This window comes from Osmerus mordax, chromosome 1 (assembly GCF_038355195.1).
Source record: "Osmerus mordax isolate fOsmMor3 chromosome 1, fOsmMor3.pri, whole genome shotgun sequence".
Classification (NCBI taxonomy): domain Eukaryota; kingdom Metazoa; phylum Chordata; class Actinopteri; order Osmeriformes; family Osmeridae; genus Osmerus; species Osmerus mordax.
This window is the reverse complement of record NC_090050.1, coordinates 17925091-17944909: the sequence shown is the minus strand read 5'-3', so window position 1 is coordinate 17944909 and position 19819 is coordinate 17925091. Positions and strand designations below refer to the sequence as shown.

General features: G+C 41.8%; 3 protein-coding genes across 3 annotated transcripts; all 3 read left to right on the top strand.

Moving 5' to 3' along the window:
• The first annotated feature begins 318 nt into the window (after nucleotides 1–318).
• Nucleotides 319–4771, top strand: adipor1a (adiponectin receptor 1a). Its single transcript, XM_067242297.1, has 8 exons — nucleotides 319–1173; nucleotides 1261–1480; nucleotides 1567–1680; nucleotides 1871–2042; nucleotides 2431–2617; nucleotides 2763–2950; nucleotides 3039–3232; nucleotides 3356–4771. Exons 2-8 carry the CDS (start codon nucleotides 1337–1339, stop codon nucleotides 3482–3484), a joined length of 1128 nt encoding a protein of 375 aa, XP_067098398.1. The 5' UTR covers nucleotides 319–1173; nucleotides 1261–1336; the 3' UTR covers nucleotides 3485–4771.
• Nucleotides 4772–4949: 178 nt separating this feature from the next.
• rabif (RAB interacting factor) lies at nucleotides 4950–6710 on the top strand. The gene is made up of 2 exons (XM_067241177.1): nucleotides 4950–5465; nucleotides 5803–6710. Exons 1-2 carry the CDS (start codon nucleotides 5310–5312, stop codon nucleotides 6049–6051), a joined length of 405 nt encoding a protein of 134 aa, XP_067097278.1. The 5' UTR covers nucleotides 4950–5309; the 3' UTR covers nucleotides 6052–6710.
• A 755-nt stretch (nucleotides 6711–7465) lies between these two features.
• On the top strand, nucleotides 7466–19711 carry kdm5ba (lysine demethylase 5Ba). The gene is made up of 27 exons (XM_067233457.1): nucleotides 7466–7743; nucleotides 9647–9724; nucleotides 9975–10097; nucleotides 10225–10395; nucleotides 10793–10918; nucleotides 11108–11201; nucleotides 11400–11497; nucleotides 11708–11866; nucleotides 12101–12220; nucleotides 12330–12488; nucleotides 13021–13202; nucleotides 13353–13515; nucleotides 13616–13735; nucleotides 13886–14080; nucleotides 14504–14685; nucleotides 14831–14955; nucleotides 15086–15236; nucleotides 15377–15497; nucleotides 15649–16004; nucleotides 16507–16645; nucleotides 16809–16988; nucleotides 17074–17238; nucleotides 17334–17795; nucleotides 17899–17977; nucleotides 18075–18256; nucleotides 18390–18662; nucleotides 18849–19711. Exons 1-27 carry the CDS (start codon nucleotides 7591–7593, stop codon nucleotides 18984–18986), a joined length of 4494 nt encoding a protein of 1497 aa, XP_067089558.1. The 5' UTR covers nucleotides 7466–7590; the 3' UTR covers nucleotides 18987–19711.
• The last annotated feature ends 108 nt before the right edge of the window (nucleotides 19712–19819 follow it).

Below are 19819 nucleotides of genomic sequence, written 5' to 3'. Positions count from 1 at the left end.
TATAATTGGAAAGGGTCGATGCTAGCCTACTGCGGGATAACATTTGCCGTGTACGTCCAATAGGTGGGGATGCTGGGTCATTGTTTATGAAACGAGACGCGTCAAGCCAGTTGAAACTCGACTTTTTGGTTGTCATTTCATTAGACTAGCGGTGTTGTGTTGACTGCAGGGGGGGGTTCGGCTTGTTTTTGTGTGAGAATCCGGAAGGATCAAATTTCGTTTTACCCTGGAGAGTCTGGTATGTCCGTTCAATGAACATTTTAAAACAGTATCTCACATTATTAGGTTACACTGGCAAAATACATGTCTTTTTACTTTTTGGAGTGAGACCCCTAGTTTTAGTTACACCAGAGATGTGTTAGCTGTGTCTATCGACTGTGTATCTTAGCTACAGAATCGATACCGATTCCGGCTGAATATAACCGAGCTAGGCTACAATTAGCAGAAGCTAGCCAGTTAGCTATTTAACTTGAAATGCAGTGAGCAAACAATCATTAATCAAATCAGTTCAATTGTAACTATATATTATGTAGCTATCGTTAGTTAACAGGATTGGGTTGGATGCGTTTGGGTAGCCTTTGTGTGTTCTCATTTGTCTTGTACTGCAGCTAACCTCTAGCTTAGTTGTCTAGCTAGCTGTTACTAGCGAACGTCACTCGACATGATCGTGCAATACTGTAGGCTAGTGCTTGTTTCCCCGAATTGGTTCAGTTAGCTAGCTAACTTAACGCGTCGTTAGATTTGGTTGTGGAGAACTGTTTTGTTGTAGCTAGCTAGCTAAACTAGCTTGAGTTGTATAGCTAGTCTACTATTGTGAGTTGAGTTTCGCTGCTTGCTAGCTAACGTCAGAGCTAGCTGTTTCTGTAGTCAGCGGGTTCCAAAGTCGCAGGATACGCTAACATCCTAAGTAGAGTTTTTTTTGTGTCGCCAGGGCTAGACATTTATAATTGTTCTGTGGGTCCGAGATATACTTTTTTTTATTGAATCAATTGATTGAATTCAGGTTATGTCTATAGTTTAATACCAGAGTATTGTCAATATACTGCCCGCCACAACATTCATATGAAAGGTTTCAGGCCTACTCAACACATTTTGTTTTTCAGTCCAAGAGAGTATATAAACCATTTGGACGTGAAGACCCCATAAATTCCTAATCACGTGCAGTTGTCAGAGGTAAATTTGAACCCTTCACTTAAAAGAGAGCTTAGAAGCTGTTTATTTTGCATGTCACAGAGCTTTTATGCATTTGTTATTTTTCAGTGTCCTCAGTGACAACTGAAGTGTCAGGCTTCAGCAGGACACAGAGACGGAGAATAGGACATCAGGCAGTCTCCTTATGTCAGGCCGAAACGGTTCTGCAAGTGATGCAGACTGTCGGATTTCTGAGGACTGTCGCGTCCCAGACGTGGAACTGATGGAGTTGGGACCCCTGCTAGAGGAGGGGGGGCGGCAGTCTGGCAACAAAGGCATGCTGTCAGAGGTGAGTGTTGGAGTAAAATACCTGTATTGAGAATTGTCCTCTAAATAATCACCATGAACTGAACATGCACTCTACTCTATCCACAGGGAGCCTCTGTGCTTGCTGATGACGAGGAGGAGGATGATGAGGTCGGAGAGGTCCTGACATTGCCCCTTCAGGCTCACCATGCCATGGAAAAGATGGAGGAATTTGTACACAAAGTAAGTTCTCTTCTCTGTGTCATCCTGTGTCATCCTGTGTAAACCTATCTTGGGCACCACAGAGTCAAAAAACGTTTTGCACCTGAGGTTGATGTCTGCAACCTGTCAGCTCACTCCACAACTGGTTTTTCCTGTTGGCCCCAGGATTCTTAAGCAACTTATAAACTGAAACAACATATTAATCTTACAGGTTTGGGAGGGGCGCTGGAGGGTCATTCCCTTTCACGTCCTGCCGGAGTGGCTGAAGGACAATGACTACCTCCTCCATGGACACCGACCCCCCATGCCCTCCTTCCGGGCCTGCTTTGGAAGCATCTTCAGGATTCATACAGAGACTGGAAATATCTGGACTCATCTTCTAGGTGAGCTTGAACACACTTTTTGAACTTTTCCCCTTTATGTTATAAATTCCAATTTACCTGTGGCATTCTTTGTACGTCAAATGTTCAGACCATATCTGATTTGTATGTTAAAACTTAACTTACAGCTATCTGCCTGTCCGGCAAAATATTCTGTACTACAAAAGTCTACACTACAATGCTTTTTATTAGTGAGAATACAATTTAACATATTAGTTGTAACATTGTAAATGTTAAAGTTCCTCCAGATATTTAGGTTTCTGCATTTTTTGCCTGAACTGGTTCCTATCTCCTGTCAGGATTTGTGGTCCATGTAGGAATCAGGCCCAGAATTTCTAGCTCTAAACCACACTGTGATCCACTTGTGATGACCTCATTCTTTTTTCCCCAGGGCTGATCTTGTTTATTTGTCTGGGTACGCTCACCATGCTGCGGCCCAACATGTACTTCATGGCCCCCCTGCAGGAGAAGGTGGTTTTTGGGATGTTTTTCCTGGGAGCAGTGCTCTGTCTCAGCTTCTCCTGGCTTTTTCACACCGTCTACTGCCATTCCGAGAAAGTGTCTCGCACCTTCTCTAAGTAAGGCCACTCCTCCTCTACCTGGACAATGGGAAAGACAGTGTGATTAAATTACTGTTTGTATTGTTTATCTTTTCATATACACACAAGTGGGATAAATCGAGCATATCTTTTGTGTCATTTAAATGTGACCTGTTGTTGCCAGGCTTGACTACTCGGGCATTGCCCTTCTGATCATGGGCTCCTTTGTGCCCTGGCTCTACTACTCCTTCTACTGTTCCCCTCAACCACGACTCATCTACCTCACCATTGTCTGTGTGTTGGGCATTGCTGCCATCATTGTGGCTCAGTGGGACCGCTTCTCAACCCCCCGGCACAGGCCCACACGAGCAGGTAACATTCACAGTGAAAAGTACAAAATTGTTGCTTTCATACGCTACCTGCTTACTTTACGAAACACCTAACTTCATGTGTCTTACAGGAGTGTTTATGGGTCTTGGACTGAGTGGCATTGTCCCTACCATGCACTTTACCATTGAAGAGGGCTTTGTAAAAGCCACCACAGTTGGCCAGATGGGCTGGTTCTACTTGATGGGGGCCATGTACATTACTGGGGCTGGACTGTATGCTGCCAGGATTCCTGAACGTTACTTCCCTGGCAAGTGTGACATCTGGGTATGTGTATATTGGCAATACTGCACAGGTTTGCTGTCATAACAATTAAATATTGCTAATAAGTGTTGCATAATTCTGATTTGACATCCTTCTTTGTCCCCCATCCTCTCCCTTTCTCTCTAGTTCCATTCCCATCAGATTTTTCATGTGTTGGTGGTAGCGGCCGCCTTCATTCACTTTTATGGAGTCTCTAACCTCCAAGAGTTCCGATATGGCCTGGAGGGAGGCTGCACAGATGATACCCTCCTCTGAGAGGCCTGACCATGTCCCCTTCAGTCTTTCCATGTTTGAAGCCCCTTTCCTATACCCCCAAAAACTGCTGCTGGAACTCAATATGGTCACTTGTTGGTCTTCTCCACTCCTGTCCTTATTTTTTCATGTCATACTTGGTTGATGGTGATGTTTTGGCTCCTTTTACCTTCATTAAAGTAGCATTAGACACTGAACAAAGGAGTGGAATCGCAGTGTTGCAGCACCACTTTTTGTAATAACCTAGGGGTACTCCCTTCATTTTAGCTCATGAAGAACAATATGGGAATTTGGCCAGATTAAAAAGTTCTTAAAGCCCATTTTCAAGAGGCAAATTGTAGATCTTCCTAAATCAAGCTGTTGGAAGATTGTAATTAACATGATGCAGGTTGAGTTTGACTCACTTTTATTCAAGGAACTGGGTTAACAGACCCAAACGGCAACATAAGAGTACTTGAATAAAAGGTCTGTCCAATATAATTGAGATGCAATCAAACCATATCTACTTGCTAGATGACAGAAAATATTTGTCAACATTCTTAATTTGTTATTCCACTCAGAATTGACAGCATTATTATTAGACCTTTACTTTGATTTAGTATTTTAAAAATCAAATAATATACATTTTGAATGAACTTTCTCTGTGACTACAAGACTTGGTGTTTGTACCGTATGTCTTCATCCCTTTTCAATCAAACTAAATCTTACAGGATTGATTGCTGGAATGAAACTGTCTGGGCAACGCACAATGGGGGAAATCTGGGAAAAGGTCAAGGTTACCTTCTGATCTTGAGATCTGTTTCTTTTAAACTATATTTCTGGATGCTATGAAAACGTAAAAGGTCAAATGCACCTTAGCAGTATATATTATTATAACAATTTAAACTGTAAACCACGCAACTGCATGGTACCCACCATGCAGAACATATATGAAATTATCTTTAGTATTCCAGTGCCTTAGGCCACTGGAAATAGTTTTGAAATAGATGGGCCAATATTACAGTCAAGTGAACTTAATTTGGATCTCAAGATATAGTTACCTTTTTGTTTGCTTTTCCATATATCCAATGAGAATTTTGAACTCCATCAATAGGTTTTTTCAAACTGCTGTTTAAGACTTTTTTTTTTTAAAGCCGACTTATTGCGGCTTTATTACAAAGACTAAGCAATCTCTGTATTCTTGACTTTGTGTTGTGTCCTGTGTAGAAAAGTGATGAATCATACATTTGAAATGTAAACATAATAAATATTTATTAATGCTAAAATTGAAACCAATTGAAACATGTTTGTTCTAAAATGTTTCCACACACCCATATACTTACAAATAACATTTTTTCTTTTGTCTTATATTCTTACTAAAACTATGGAATGGTCAAAGGACATTTGCACTGAAAGAGTTGCAGTCGTCTACCATGGAACTTTCGTTAGATGGATTTTGCGGAAGGAATCATATTAACGGTGCACATTATCACGCTGACATGAAATGCCTTAAGATCGCAGGAGGTTGTACCTTTCATTCAATTTAGTTACAATGTGTGTGCTGTACTAGAGTATGGTATTTGTATTAATTCACGATTCACATTGACTGACTTTATAAAGCAGTTTGGCAACACCAAATTGGTAAGGAAAGATGACGAAATAGAGGATACGACTCGGAAGTTCCGGCTAATCAGCTAGCTAGCCAGTTCATTTTATGGTCCATCCTTACTGGTCTGGTTCGCTAGATAGCCAACTCGAATTGTAGAAAATATTTAACTTTGAGAGCACCACGTTGTTTTTTTTTTATGAATACCAAAGTCAAATAATTTAAATTATATCACCACTCAAAATGGACAACAGTGTAAAGAGCTCCTCATCCGAAGGATCCATTGTTGACCGATCTGCACTGGTGTCAGACGATGGGAAGAATAAAAAGTCAGTTTTATGCCAACGTTGCGGATCCAAGGTTCTCTGTTCAGGAATGGCTATTTTTACAGAGAGGGAGGTAAGATTCACACTTAAGGCAATAAAAACAAGTAAGCTGACACACCCAATGTGATACCGAGTAAGATCAATTTCACTGTCATGTCATCTGTCATTTCATATAGCCTACGTAGGCCTATGAAATGTAGGCTACTCGACAAAACATTGTATCATTTAACTGTTTTGTAATTATAGCAGAAGACATCACTTTTTAAAGTGTATTTTGCTCATTAAACAATACCATGTAGCCTACATGGCGTAGTTTGAGACTGCATTGGCTTGAAACAATTGACTGTATAAAACTTGGTAACCTATTTATCAAGAATCTTGTGTTTTTTGTTCTTACAATTATTTATTAGCTCTTCCTGCCTTCTATGCGAAAAAAGACCACCATCAGCCAATCAGAGGGCTCTGTGGATGGGGACACGCTGACCACGCATTGGTTAGTCGACGACATGTACACCTTTGAGAACGTTGGCTTTACCAAGGACGTGGGGCGAATCAAGTATCTCATTTGTGCAGACTGTGAGATTGGACCCATAGGTTGGCATTGCTTGGATGACAAAAAGAGCTTTTACGTTGCTCTGGATAGGGTCGACCATGCCTAAAATGGTCTGTTGTCAGAACTTCGAAAAACAAGATTTTTGTTTTCTTCTCCAATTGTGATTCATTATTTTTTCCATTCAGCGTGGGGTTGGGTGTTTTATATAAACATGTTTATCAAACAAATGAATACTCTTTACTATTCTCTTGTTATTCTGATAAAAAATGCTTCTCATATGGATGAATTCTATGAAGCTGTTGATTAATTCACTACTGTAACTATAAGCCCTCTGGTGAAGGTGGACTCAATCTACATGTGCATGTGTACGTATTATTTTCCAAATTAAAAAAATATTATTACTGCCCTCGGTTAATATTAATGGAGATTGAAATTTGAATTGATGTGTTGAACAATTCGTAATATGTTTTGTGCTACAGTATTAGGTAGGCTACTCGTTATCATCTACGATAGACTTGACCACTCCCCGAGTCTCCCCTGCTGACTAGGGAGGGAGGCTTTGCTTGATGAGTTAAATTAATTTGTGGTATAATAGTCAGTACTGTTACTATAGGCAAAGCCACTGTTGCTGTTGGTCAGCAGGAAAGTTTGCCTCCATACTAACCATAACAGGATCATCACATCAAGTACCTTTTACAACAAAGTTGCATTCTTTGTACCTAGTCATTTTATAGCATTGAGCATAAACCTAAAAATAAAATTCGTATCATTCAATCTCAAAGTAAATGTGCATTTGCTTTTTCTGATTGTAAAATTAGGCTATGTTAGAAAGGGTATGCTTGTTACGTCCAGAATGTGTAGTTATCGAGCATTTTTCACATTATATGTAACATATACAAACATACCTAGTTATATCGCATTTGTGATCACTGTTCCAACACACCCTCTCCTGGCAGAGAACGACTACCCAATCATGAAGTCTATCGAGGCCATTTAAAAAACGAGGTCCGGTCACTATGATGTTATGATATGAATACGCTTATCTTTACGTTTGTCTTGAAACATAACTTTTGCAGACTAGTTGACAACGAAAATGTTTCCTTCGTTTTGAAAAGAAAAACACAATTTAACGATCTGCTACATTTTTCAGTAATCCGTTGCCCTATTCTACGTCAAATACTTATATATACTTGTTGGTATAATCTTAGTAAGGAAGTACAGAGAACACTTCAGTATGCCCTTGCTATGTACTAAACTGATTGATTCATTTTAGTTGCTGACGCGCACTCAAATTCTATCTACATTTGACTGTACAATGAAATGTGGATGCACATTTTCTTTTGACCTAGATTATAATATTAAGGGATTTATAAATAATTGTGACTTTTGCATCTATCACAAAAGTTGTGTTTTTATTTATATGTGGATTCTTTGTTGCCATTGTGCATAACTCAAGGTCTCTACTTTCTGAAGCGGAAGTAGGAGTTGTTCCACGACTCGGATAGTGCGTGAGAGCAACTGTGGTGATGTTCTTAATTGACCGATTTAAAGGGAGTAGCTAGTTCAATAGAGAAGACAGTTTTATTGAAGTTTAGTTAGAACATTGTAATAGTACATCTCTTATATTTTAAATGAAGATGCAACGATGACCCAACAACCACTAAACGAGTTCATTGCTCCACCGGAGTGTCCTGTTTTTGAGCCCAGTTGGGAGGAATTTGCCGATCCATTTGCGTATATCAACAAAATACGTCCTATTGCAGAGAAAACTGGAATCTGCAAAGTTAGACCGCCGCAGGTTGGTGTATTTTATCAGGCTGCAAATCAAATCTTTTTAAGATAGAGTTGGTCAACAATCGTTGAGATTATGTTTGGCCGTTATGTTGTTTTTTAGACAGATTTTCAACATGGCGGATTGGCTTCAGTTGAATTGTTAGCTAGCTTGCTAGCCCTATGCAAACGTAACGTAGTTGTCTAGCTAGTGTGGTGTGTATTAGTAACTGCATGTCCACTCATGCACGCGCTCGAATCATCATCTTTTAGTCGCTACAAAGTTACATCTGAAAAATACTCTCTAAAGTAATTAGCACCTAAGCGTTATATACGTTGACTTTTAACGTTTCTAGGTGAAGAGTACTTCATTATAAATTGGTCGTGTATTACAAGCAGACTTGCTCACTTCCTTTCTGGAGTTGGATGTTTTGAAAGGACACGGAAATGATATTCACCATCATGCCGCTTGACATTAACCATGTTCATTTAGCATCTACAGTAATTAAAATACGGCTGTTGCATACTTACAGGCTCACAGCTTAATACAAAAGTCGTCTTAACATGGTTCATCCCATTGCATTGCCTTGTTTTTAATGCTTGCCGTGACAGCTACGTGCATCGTGACCACGTCTTTATGGAGAGGAACGGAAGGATGGGTTGTAAAATGGAAGTGTACATTGTAGAATCTACAAATGTGCAAAATACATTTCTAAATAAGTTTATCACAACACTGAATGACTTTGGTATTTACTTCCTAAATTTACCAATCATTTGGATAGGTGTAGGTTGGTTTAAGGCACCCTACAGTATCGTTGAAAAGTCTCGTCAAGGGTATTAGGAACAGCTTATAGTGTTACATGATGAGATTGGGGTGTATTTGCCAACAACTGCCTAGACCAGTTCATCATAAGTGTTTGATGTGGATCTGGCTTGGACAAGTCCTCCATTTTTTTGACTGCATTATTCCAAATTGCTTTTGTTTTGCATATGGACAAACTGGGTAGTCAATTAAATTCCCTGTATTAATCATACATTATTCAGGTGTGTTGAACTGTTACAGAATAAGTAAAAACTGAAGTAATACACAAAATATAATATACAGTTGTTATTATCTTAACATATACTGCAGATGGCATTAGAGAGTTATCTTTGTCATGGTTTGTTTAGGCTAATCGATTCATTTTAAACATTGTATATGATAACCCACACTTTCTTTCTTTAAATGAAAGCTTGCATCGTCTTGCTTCAGATGATACAGCCTAAGCAATGCAAATACACAGGAAGGCACTACTTTACTTTAACCCTTGTGTTATCTTCGGGTCATTCTGACCCATCAGTCATTGTGACCCACCGTCGTATTGCGACAGATTTACCGCATACAAAGACAAAGTGAAGCATTTTCTTTTAACAGCTAGGCTGTCTCAGACCCCCCACATTGCAAAGGTTAAAAGAAAATTATTTTAATTTGTTTTTGTATTGGGTAAACACAACGATGGTTCGTTATGAACCTTTGGGTCATGTGACCCGAAGGCAGCACAAGGGTTAAAAGGCTGTTTTGCATTTGGGTGTAATATTTAAAGCATATAGTTAATAAGATAGGCTACTGTCCCAATAGTGTACAGTGCCTGCGAGGCAGTAAATGAGTAAGATGTCGGTGACACATAGTTCTAGATAGTGCAGTGCCCGTGATGCAGCTGATGATACCAGTTTTTCTCAGTGGCTTTGGTACATTTCTCAGGTCGCTATTTAACAACCTCCACATCATGTGCACATATAACCCTCCAAATATATATTTATAAATACATGTTTTGCCATATCTCAAGCTATGGTTTTCTCTAGATTTGGTTAATTGACTCTTCCAAGTTGAGGGTGAACTGTGAAAAGACAGTGGTGCTCAGTTGATAAGATGGTATTGTTTGCTCCTCTAGGAATGGCAGCCACCATTTGCATGTGATGTGGACAGACTGCATTTCAACCCCCGGATACAAAGGCTTAATGAGTTGGAGGTATGTCCTTTTTTTCAGTTTGTGATTATTAGTCTATACAAATATTGAATTTAATGTACTTAACCACAAGTCAAAAGATGAGGGAAACATATTTGTGCTGGTAAAGCTCAGCATTATTCACTTCTTCCAGGAAGTGTAGTGGAGAATCTTTTATTTTTTTAATGTATTTGTCTCAAAATAATCGTACAACACTGCAATTGGGATGGTGGCATATTTTTTTATTTTTCTATTGTTTGTCTGTATTGAGTAGGCTCAGACCAGAGTCAAGCTCAACTTCCTTGATCAAATAGCCAAGTTCTGGGAGCTGCAAGGATGCACATTGAAAATTCCTCATGTAGAAAGAAAGATTTTGGACCTATACCAACTCAACAAGGTATGTAGCCTACTACGCCTTTCACACCCTGGTTGTAGCGCATACGACATCATTAATTGAACAGCATGCCGCTCATTTTGATGTGTCTCAACCTGAAAACTTACTGAGTTACATATGTTCTTCCCAGTTGGTGAAGGATGAAGGGGGGTTTGATGCAGTATGCAGAGAGAGGCGATGGAGTAAGATATCTGTTAAAATGGGGTTTGCTCCTGGTAAGGCTATTGGCTCTCATCTACGGGCACACTATGAGAGGATCCTTTACCCGTACAACTTGTTTCAGACTGGAGCTAACCTTCTGGTAAGTCACGACTCTCCCTGTTTGGCACTCTTGTAACTGTCATATGCATACCCAAAACACACACAGCTCTCCTCATTACCATTTCTTTCAAAAAGGAACTTTTACTATGTAAGGAGTTTGTTCCACCATCTGGCCTACTGAGTTATAGATGTGACCTGAAAGAAGACCTGTGTCACTGAAACTTTAAAGTTTTGTGGCTTGTTTCTTTCCCATTTTTGTTTGTTTATTTATTTAATTCTTCCTTTTTCCCTGTTTTCTCCTTGTATAGTAGCTGCATCATGAGACTATTAAATCAGGCTCAATTGTTGTTCTGATTAAGCAGCTGCACTCCAGTGATTTATTGTGCAGAACCTCTCTTTGTGATGTCTCTACAATCCCATTCTACTGTTTCACGCAGAAACCCACCTTGACCAGTGACACCAAGGACAAGGAGTACACTCCCCATGATCTGCCCCAACGCCAGTCTGTCCAGCCCGTGGAGAATTGCAGTGTGGCGCGCAGAGCAAAGCGCATGAGATCAGAGGTGAGTCCCCTCCCTGTTCTTGCTGCCCTATCATAGTACATCATGCAGATGAGGTAGGCCCACTTTGTAACTTCATTTGCACAAAACAAGGTCCGTGTCTATCAAATACCAATGTCTTCTGAGAAATCCCACTATTTTTCTTACTATCTTGAATGTTTTACTTAATTCTTTCTCCGGTCTCATTGGCAGGGAGGATGTGTAAAGTCTGAGCCAAGCGAAGTGTGTGAAAATCGGCCGAATCTTAGAAGGAGGATGGGCTCATGTGTGGTCAAACCAGAGCCTGGTGAGCATTGACAAAATATTTGATCAGTTTAGTCTCCAGTCTAGATTGCACCAAATATGTACATGATGTTTTGCAAGTAGTGTAGAAGGAAAGAGATTTTCTGAACGCATGCAATGCAAGTCAATATACTGTAAGAACAAGACTTTTGCTACAGTTAAATCGCTGATCTCAGTTGATCATTTTACAACTGCCTTCCAGGGAAAATTACACCTGTTGAGGTGAAACAGGAACTCATACAGGATGAGGAGCTAATCACGGACAAAGAAAATTTACTGACTAAGAAAAACGACCCCACAGTGAGTAAAGTTTATTACAAAAAACACTTTTATACTCTACGCCTCTTTTATACTTGGATTATGATAGAAAAAGCATTTGAGCAGTGTGTGTTTGTTTTTAAATACTTTCTATGAAGGCGTCCACCTGTATGGTATATGACTTCCACTATATTATATTTGTTGATTTAATATATGGAGAAGGCCTAACCTAACCCTGTGCTGTATTCCTAGATGGACCAATACATGTGTCTAGTGTGTGGCAGTGGGACTGCAGAGGACCGTCTGCTGCTGTGTGATGGCTGTGACGACAGCTACCACACTTTCTGTCTGATCCCACCTCTCCATGATGTCCCCAAAGGAGACTGGAGGTGTCCCAAGTGCCTGGCGCAGGTGTTCGATTTTCTGCCACTCTCTCCCCATCCATATTATCCTAATGCACTGATTGTATGAAAACAGAACATACACATGCAACCAATGGAGCTATTCCTGCTGTTTACTTACTCCTCCAAAATCAAGTAAAGCTAATTGTGTTCTGCTTATTTGATAAGAACAATTAATTGAGGGTATTTGATGTGTACATATACTTTGTACAATTTTAGATCTTGTTCTATTGTCCATCCTTAGGAATGTGGCAAACCTCAGGTGGCCTTTGGCTTTGAGCAGGCCAGCAGGGACTACACCTTACAAACTTTTGGAGACATGGCTGATTCCTTCAAGTCAGACTATTTCAATATGCCAGTTCATGTAAGTTTTGCAAAGGTTGTTCCTCCTCAGGCATAAACAAATGCCTTATATTCTGTTGTGCAGCCGGACTCCTTGGACCTAGGTTAAATGACTGTGTTCTCTTTGTCAGATGGTTCCAACAGAACTGGTTGAAAAGGAGTTCTGGCGTATGGTAAGCACCATTGAGGAGGATGTCACTGTGGAGTATGGGGCAGACATTGCCTCCAAGGAATTTGGCAGTGGTTTCCCTGTCAAGAATGGACCATTCCAAGTCTCCTCTGAGGATGAGGTAGGCACAATACATGCTTACCTTCCATTTATGAAAGAGCATTTTTCAAACTACTAGACCTTCCTAAGGTTTATTGATAATGGTGCAATAAAGGCAGGATCGGTAATGTTGAGACGCACTTTTTGTCATATTTACTGAAATAAACTTCAAATCCTGATCACAACCAATACTATATAGTAATAGTAAAATGAAATATATCCGGTATCTTTGGGCTTCTCTGTTATAAACACGACCAATCTTTTAGTTCGGACCGAACTTAATTATTGGATGGCATTTGGACCGAATGCAAATATTAGACAGGCTACTTGTCTGTCTACTTACCTCCCCGGAAGTAGTCAGGCAGTGCATTCATGTGTTTTGGGGGAGGGGCTTTGAAGGGAGGGGTTGGGATATTTTGGTTTGAATCATTTTGAATTTCAGCCAAAATTGGTAGGTTCGTAAAACATTGTTACATAAGTTGACCTATTAGCTGTTGAAAACATCACCTGGAGGTATGTTGAACAGTATATTGAGTCCTGTCTCTGACTCATAGGAGTACCTCAGCAGCGGCTGGAATCTGAACAACATGCCAGTGATGGAGTCTTCTGTGCTGACTCATGTTACGGCTGACATCTGTGGGATGAAGTTACCCTGGCTTTATGTCGGCATGTGCTTCTCTTCCTTCTGTTGGCACATCGAGGACCACTGGAGCTACTCAATCAACTACCTACACTGGTACAGCACACACTTTCAGGCCTAATTGGATTCTAGTAGTTATTTCTAAATGTTATTAATCAAACAGTTTTTCCTCATGTAAATTTCATGCATGCTTCTGTGGATGAATAGCCAATGGTGTTTTTGACTTGATGGTTGCTGTGTCCGCAGGGGGGAGCCCAAGACGTGGTATGGAGCTCCTGGTTATGCTGCTGAACAGCTGGAGGGGGTCATGAAGAAACTGGCCCCTGAGCTCTTCGAATCCCAGGCTGATCTTTTGCACCAGCTGGTCACAATGATGAACCCCAACACACTCATGAACCATGGAGTTCCGGTAAACAAAAACACGCCCACAACCATCACAATTTAAGATGGTGTCTCACCCTTTACACGCTTTGCAAATGTTATACATAACCATGACATCATTCTTCTAGATTTTTCGGACAAACCAGTGTGCTGGGGAGTTTGTTATCACCTTTCCCAGAGCCTACCACAGTGGATTTAACCAGGGCTTCAACTTTGCTGAGGCTGTCAACTTCTGCACTATGGACTGGGTTAGATACCTCAATACTAATTCAGAGACACATCTAAACTGACATTACTTGTAAATAATCGCATTGTTTAACTGTCTAGAACACAAGCTTGCATTGTTCTGATGCTGTTGCTTTGTTCTCCTGTTGAGCAACTTACTCTGTTGTTCTCAGATGCCAATGGGTCGTCTGTGTGTGGACCATTACCGGCAGCTGAATAGGTACTGCGTCTTCTCCCATGATGAGATGGTTTGTAAGATGGCCTCCAAGGCCAGTACCATGGATGTGGTCCTAGCCTCAGCTGTGCAGAAAGACATGGTGAACATGATTAAGGAGGAGGAGGACCTACGGGGCAAAATCAGCAAGTTGGTAAGAGAACCATGTCGTAACTCTTTCATACTGTTGGAATGACAGTTCAGGGTTGTCTCATCAACTTGAATATTTTCCAGAAAACATTTGGGTCCATAAAGGTGATGACAAATGACCAATGACAAAACACAAAGATCAAAATTGGTTATCATCGCAACTTAATAATGCTGGTGTTTTTTGTTTTCTTTAGCAAAATGTTTAGGGCATTTTTGCTTTAATGGGACAGAGATAGTGAAAAGTGACAGGAAGTGTGAGAGAGGGAGAGAGAGAGAGGGCCCCTGCGGTAAGGCCTTAGCCCTATAAGCTAATCTTAGACCCTACATGGTACCCACACTTAACCAGTGAACCCACGGGGCACCCAAAATGTTTTGAAAGGTTTGAGCGTTGTGCAGTAATGCCTCTACCATGTGTCTGTGTCCCTAGGGTGTGCTGCACTCCCAGAAGGTAGAGTATGACCTGATGCCAGATGAAGAGCGTCAGTGCTCCAAATGTCGGACCACCTGCTACCTGTCTGCCCTCACCTGTCCCTGCAGCCCTGGGCAGCTGGTGTGTCTGCACCATGCCCAGGACCTCTGCTCCTGCCCCCCTGAAAACTATACTCTCCAGTGAGTATATTCCTACTGGTACCACATAGTGGTACATAATAAGACATCATTTTCCCCATGTTGATCCGTTTCATGTAAGTGGAAATGGAAGGAAAGTGAAAGTTGTAAACACTGTTGTATATCCTGCGTGTATTTGATCGTACAGCTACAGGTTCACTCTGGCACAGTTGTACCCCATGTTTGAAGCGGTGAAACTACGTGCTGAATCCTTAAGTGAATGGGTCTATAACGTCACTGACATACTGGAGGCCAAACAAGACAAGAAGAGAGGCGAGTTGTTTATTATAACAATTGTGACCTAATAATTAGACTAATTGTTAGATTAGACTTTTTTTCCACAGTGCTTAGTGTATTGTGAGTGTGTTTGGGCTTGGACTAACTGCAGTTTCTGTGTGCCCAGGTCTGGAGGAGCTGCGCTCCTTGGTGGAGGAGGCTGAGGTGAAGGCGTTCCCCGAGAAGGACCTCCTGCAGCAGCTACGTGCCGTCACCCAGGACGCAGAGAAGTGTGCTGTAATGGCTCAGCAGCTACTCAATGGGAAGAGGCAGACCAGGTACTAATACAGCATTGACAACAAACACTCTTATTTAACTTCATGCAACAATTTCCAGTGTTTATGTTTATATTAAACAGCAAGTTCACAGAAGAAAATGCAGTTTGGCTGGCAGTTCTCAGTGTGTCTGGTTTTGTCAGGTATCGGTCTGGAGGAGGGAAGACCCAGAGCCAGAACCTGCTCACTGTGGAAGAGCTGAGGTCATTTGTCCAGCAGTTACATGACCTGCCCTGCAACATCCGCCAGGCCCCTTTACTGAAGGTACAGCAGCCCCAGATATTTACCTCTACGGTTAAATACATGGTATGTTTTTCAGTTACAATGCAATGCACCTATTGCACCGTTACGAAACAATTACACCAAAGATCATATGTGGTGTAATTTTATAGTTTAACTTATTTTGAACCATCAGGACCTCCTGAAGCGGGTGGAGGACTTTCAGCAGTGCACTGAGAAGCTCCTCATTGAGGAAGCCCCCAGTCCCACAGAGCTGCAGGGTCTGCTGGACATAAGCCTTGGCCTGGATGTGGAGCTCCCGCAGTTGGCCCCGCTCAGGGAGAGGTTGGAGCAGGCCCGGTGGCTGGAGGCTGTGCATCAGGCAAGCAGCAAGACCCAAAGCCTGTGTCTGGACACCATGAGGAGGCTGATAGACCAAGGAGTAGGCCTGGCCCCACACAGCTCTGTCGAGAAGGCCATGGCCCGACTGCAAGAGCTTCTCACAGTTTCAGAGCACTGGGAGGAGCGGGCGCTTAGCCTCATGGAGGCCAGGTGAGGCTTGGGCAGAGGACATGTTATCAATCCACCGTTATCAGTCCGTTATCGGGATATAAAATGATTTTTATCAGGATATAAGATTTTGGTCATATCGCACAGCCCTACTGTCGATGCATAGTATTGACGCCTACCCACTATAGAAGCTGCTTTGAAATTCAACCTTGCACAGGGATATGTGCAAGGTTGGCAAAGCTGCTTCCTGATGGATTAACAGGATCAGTTTGTTGTGAAAGTACTTCGCTGGCTAATGGCAGAGTTTTGATAGAGAGACCAGTCTGTCATTTCTACCAGTTTAATGGGTGATTTCCTTTCTACAGATTACATTAGAAAGTATCAGTTTGACTTGCCTGACATGTTACTTTAAATTAGTTACTACTGTATATTGGACTGGTCATAACTCCATTGCAAAGATCAGTACCAGACAATGTATTTTCATAAATTAGTACTTCAAAATGTATATAAAAGTTGTGTGATATCTTAAATAATTTCTTTATAGGCCACATCACTGTGTGAAGACTCTAGAGGCAGCTCTACTGGAGGTGGAGAGCATTCCGGCATACCTTCCCAACTGTCTCCATATGAAGGACACGGTCCTCACAGCCAAATACTGGCTACAGGAGGCAGAGACCCTCCAGGTAAGATCATGAAAGCAGTACAACCAAACAAAGCCCAGTGGATAATATATAAATGGGCCAATTTTTTTTGATATAAATGAAATTTGTTTTAAAGAAGGTTAAGTGTGTTGAGGATTACTACTTAAGTGTAAGACACTCTCAGTGTTATGTTTTGTCTGTGCAGCTTGGGGGGCGTATTCCATTGCTGGACAGTCTTTCTGACTTGGTGGTCCGAGCAAAGGCCATCCCAGTATGGCTTGATCCTCTAGCTCGACTGGAGGCCATGGTTTCTGATGTGCAGGCCTGGAAGGAGAGCGCAGCCAAGACTTTCCTGACTAGGAACTCTGCCTATTCTCTTTTAGAGGCAAGAAATTAATGATAACATAAATGTACATGAATTCATGTGATCCAAGGCAACCTGCTTAACAGTTAATATTTTTTGTGTACAGGTACTGTGTCCGAGATGGACGTGTGAAGTGTGGACTGGGCCTCCAAAGACAAAGCCTAAAAGAGTAAAGGACATTAGTCCAAGCAACAAGAGAAACTCAGCCAAGCTAGACTGTCTGGCAGATGTTGAGAGGGCTCTCTCAGAAAGCAAGGACTCTGCTTCTGCTGTAAGTGTTTGGGATAGAATATATTTGTTTTGGTGTTCTGTCGCAGTAGTTTCATTTTTGCATAGGATGCATAATGTGACTCTGTCCTTGTGTAGATGGCCACTCTGGCTGAGGTACATCAGAGAGAGATGGAGACCCTACTGACTCTAAGAACATCCAACGAGTCCAAGATCCTCACAGGGGACTGTAGTGCACTCCGGGTGTGTGTGTGCCACAAGGCCCCATCAGGTGCAATGTTCCAGTGCGAACTCTGTCGAGGCACCTTCCACAGCAGATGTGTGTCTGTTGACCCTCAGCCCAACCAGCCCTGGCTGTGTCCGCTGTGTCTGCGGTCTGAGAAGCCCCCTTTAGACAGGGTGCTGCCCCTACTGGCGTCTCTGCAGAGGATCCGGGTGCGGCTGCCCGAAGGGGACGCCCTCCGCTTCCTGATTGAGAGGACCGTCCGCTGGCAACACAGAGTACAACAGGTGTCTGCTGATGGGATGCTGGAGGGTCTTTCCCCCATGACTCATCAGCACTGGAGCTTATCCAGTCCTATCACAGGGGCCAATGGAAAAGTAGGCACCTTTCCTGTCAACATAATTTCACTAGCTGTCAGATGATGGATTTAGTTGTTTTTTTTATTAGAGGATTTCTTCTTATGGTTCTCCTGTTTTACAGGTGAGACAATGGCTTGGGATGTCTCAGGATACGAATGGGGTGTCTTTCTACACAGACAATCAATGCATTCCTCTCAAGGGTTAGTGTTGGAATATTTATCATCCAATGCACATATCCTAGGCCATATTAGCCACCAAGATAAGCCAGGTTCACCACTATGTTTTCGTTTCCTCCAGGACTGAGCCCTGAATTGGAAGAGTTAGTGGTGGAGGGCTTTCTGCTACAGGTGACACTGCCTGAGATGCAGCAGCTGTACCGATCCTTATTCCACAGACTGTTACCCAGGCCATCAGACAGCCCCAACTCCCAGCACAGCACAGATCAGGACCAACACCAGCACCACCCTCCATCCCACCAGGTAATTTAGACTTAACAGACAAGAAATTGATGTTGCAGTTTGCTTATTACTTTGCTATCATCTTTTTCTTTTCATTTATCAACAAAATCCCTCATGGTGTGTTTGTGTGTTTTTCTATTTTTTTTTTTTAAAGACCAGAGTAGTCAGTCTTCAGAAGGAGGCGGTAAACGGCCAGAGCAGCAAGAAGAACAAGCGACGCAAGGAAAGCTCAGACTCTCCGAGCAGGGACAAGGCTAAGAAGCCTCGTAAGAAGAGGGACAAATCAAGCAAGGAAAGTAAGCGCAAAGAGTCCAAGGAGACCTCGCCCCCCACCAACACACTCTCGGACCGCTCCCCGTCAGATTCAGAAGGTGAAGACCTGTCACTGTGTGCTGCTCCATGGTGCAGGGAACCAGAGGGAAAGCAGGTTAGTATCTCGCAGTATAAAATGTTATAGTATATATTTGAGCAAATATGACGTGAAGTGCTTCTCAACAAAATTACCTACCCTGCCTTTAACATGGATAACACAGTTACAAAACATTTTCAGAACTCAACCTTTTGATTCTTATTGTTTCTTCCCCCCTCTGTTGCCCCTCATCATCATTCTCAGGTGAATTGGGTCCAATGTGACGGCAGTTGCAATCAGTGGTTCCACCAGGTCTGTGTGGGTTTGTCTGCTGAGCAGGCGGAGAAGGAAGACTATATCTGCATAAGCTGTACACAGCCAGACTTTGATTCGAGGAAGTGAAGACCAAAAAACTGTTTTGAAGAATCAGTTTTGTTCCAAGTCAAATCTGACTTGTATCTACAAGTCATATCTGAACTGTCTGCCCTGTGAACCGGTTGCCCTCCCTTTAGATCTTGCTCTTGGTGACAACGGTGCTACTTCCCCACTTCTTCCTCAGACTACTGTACATTGCAAAGCTACAAAGACTTTTGTCACTGTATTGTTATAGTGGCTGGCTTCCCAGCCAATCAACTCATCTTTCCAAGCAATGACTTGATGCAGATAGTACCACATTAGGTTCCAACTGCAAAGTGGGGCAAAACCTTTCACTCGACTTATTTTCATGCATTTGTTTTGCGAACCAACAATGCAGGGATTTCTTTTTCTTCAACCAAAATAAGTCAATTGGACAACACATTTTTGGAACCTACTGTTTTGTACATGCATCTGAACAATGTGAACCCTCTTCCAACACTTGTAGAGCTAATATTATTATTATCTGAGCAATAACTGAACTATTTGAGTTCAGTTTTATCTGAGCTATGTTTGTGCTTAGAAATGGTTTGATAGAAGGCTCTCTTAGGCTTTAGGGTGAAGATGTATTGTTTTTGGACTTGTAACATGGCTAATACAAATTGTGTGATTTAGCTAACTGCCACGGGTATGACACTTCCCTCCTTTCGAGTAAATAATATAATTCATATGTTGCTGTTTGCATTATAAAATAAATACATTTGTTTCCATTAGTATGTGAATTATTTATTGTAAAAAATCTTGCCAAGACTTGTAGTATCGCTGGAGTAACTGCACAGAGCTAATCCATCAGTATCCTTGTATTGCTAAAAAGAAAATGC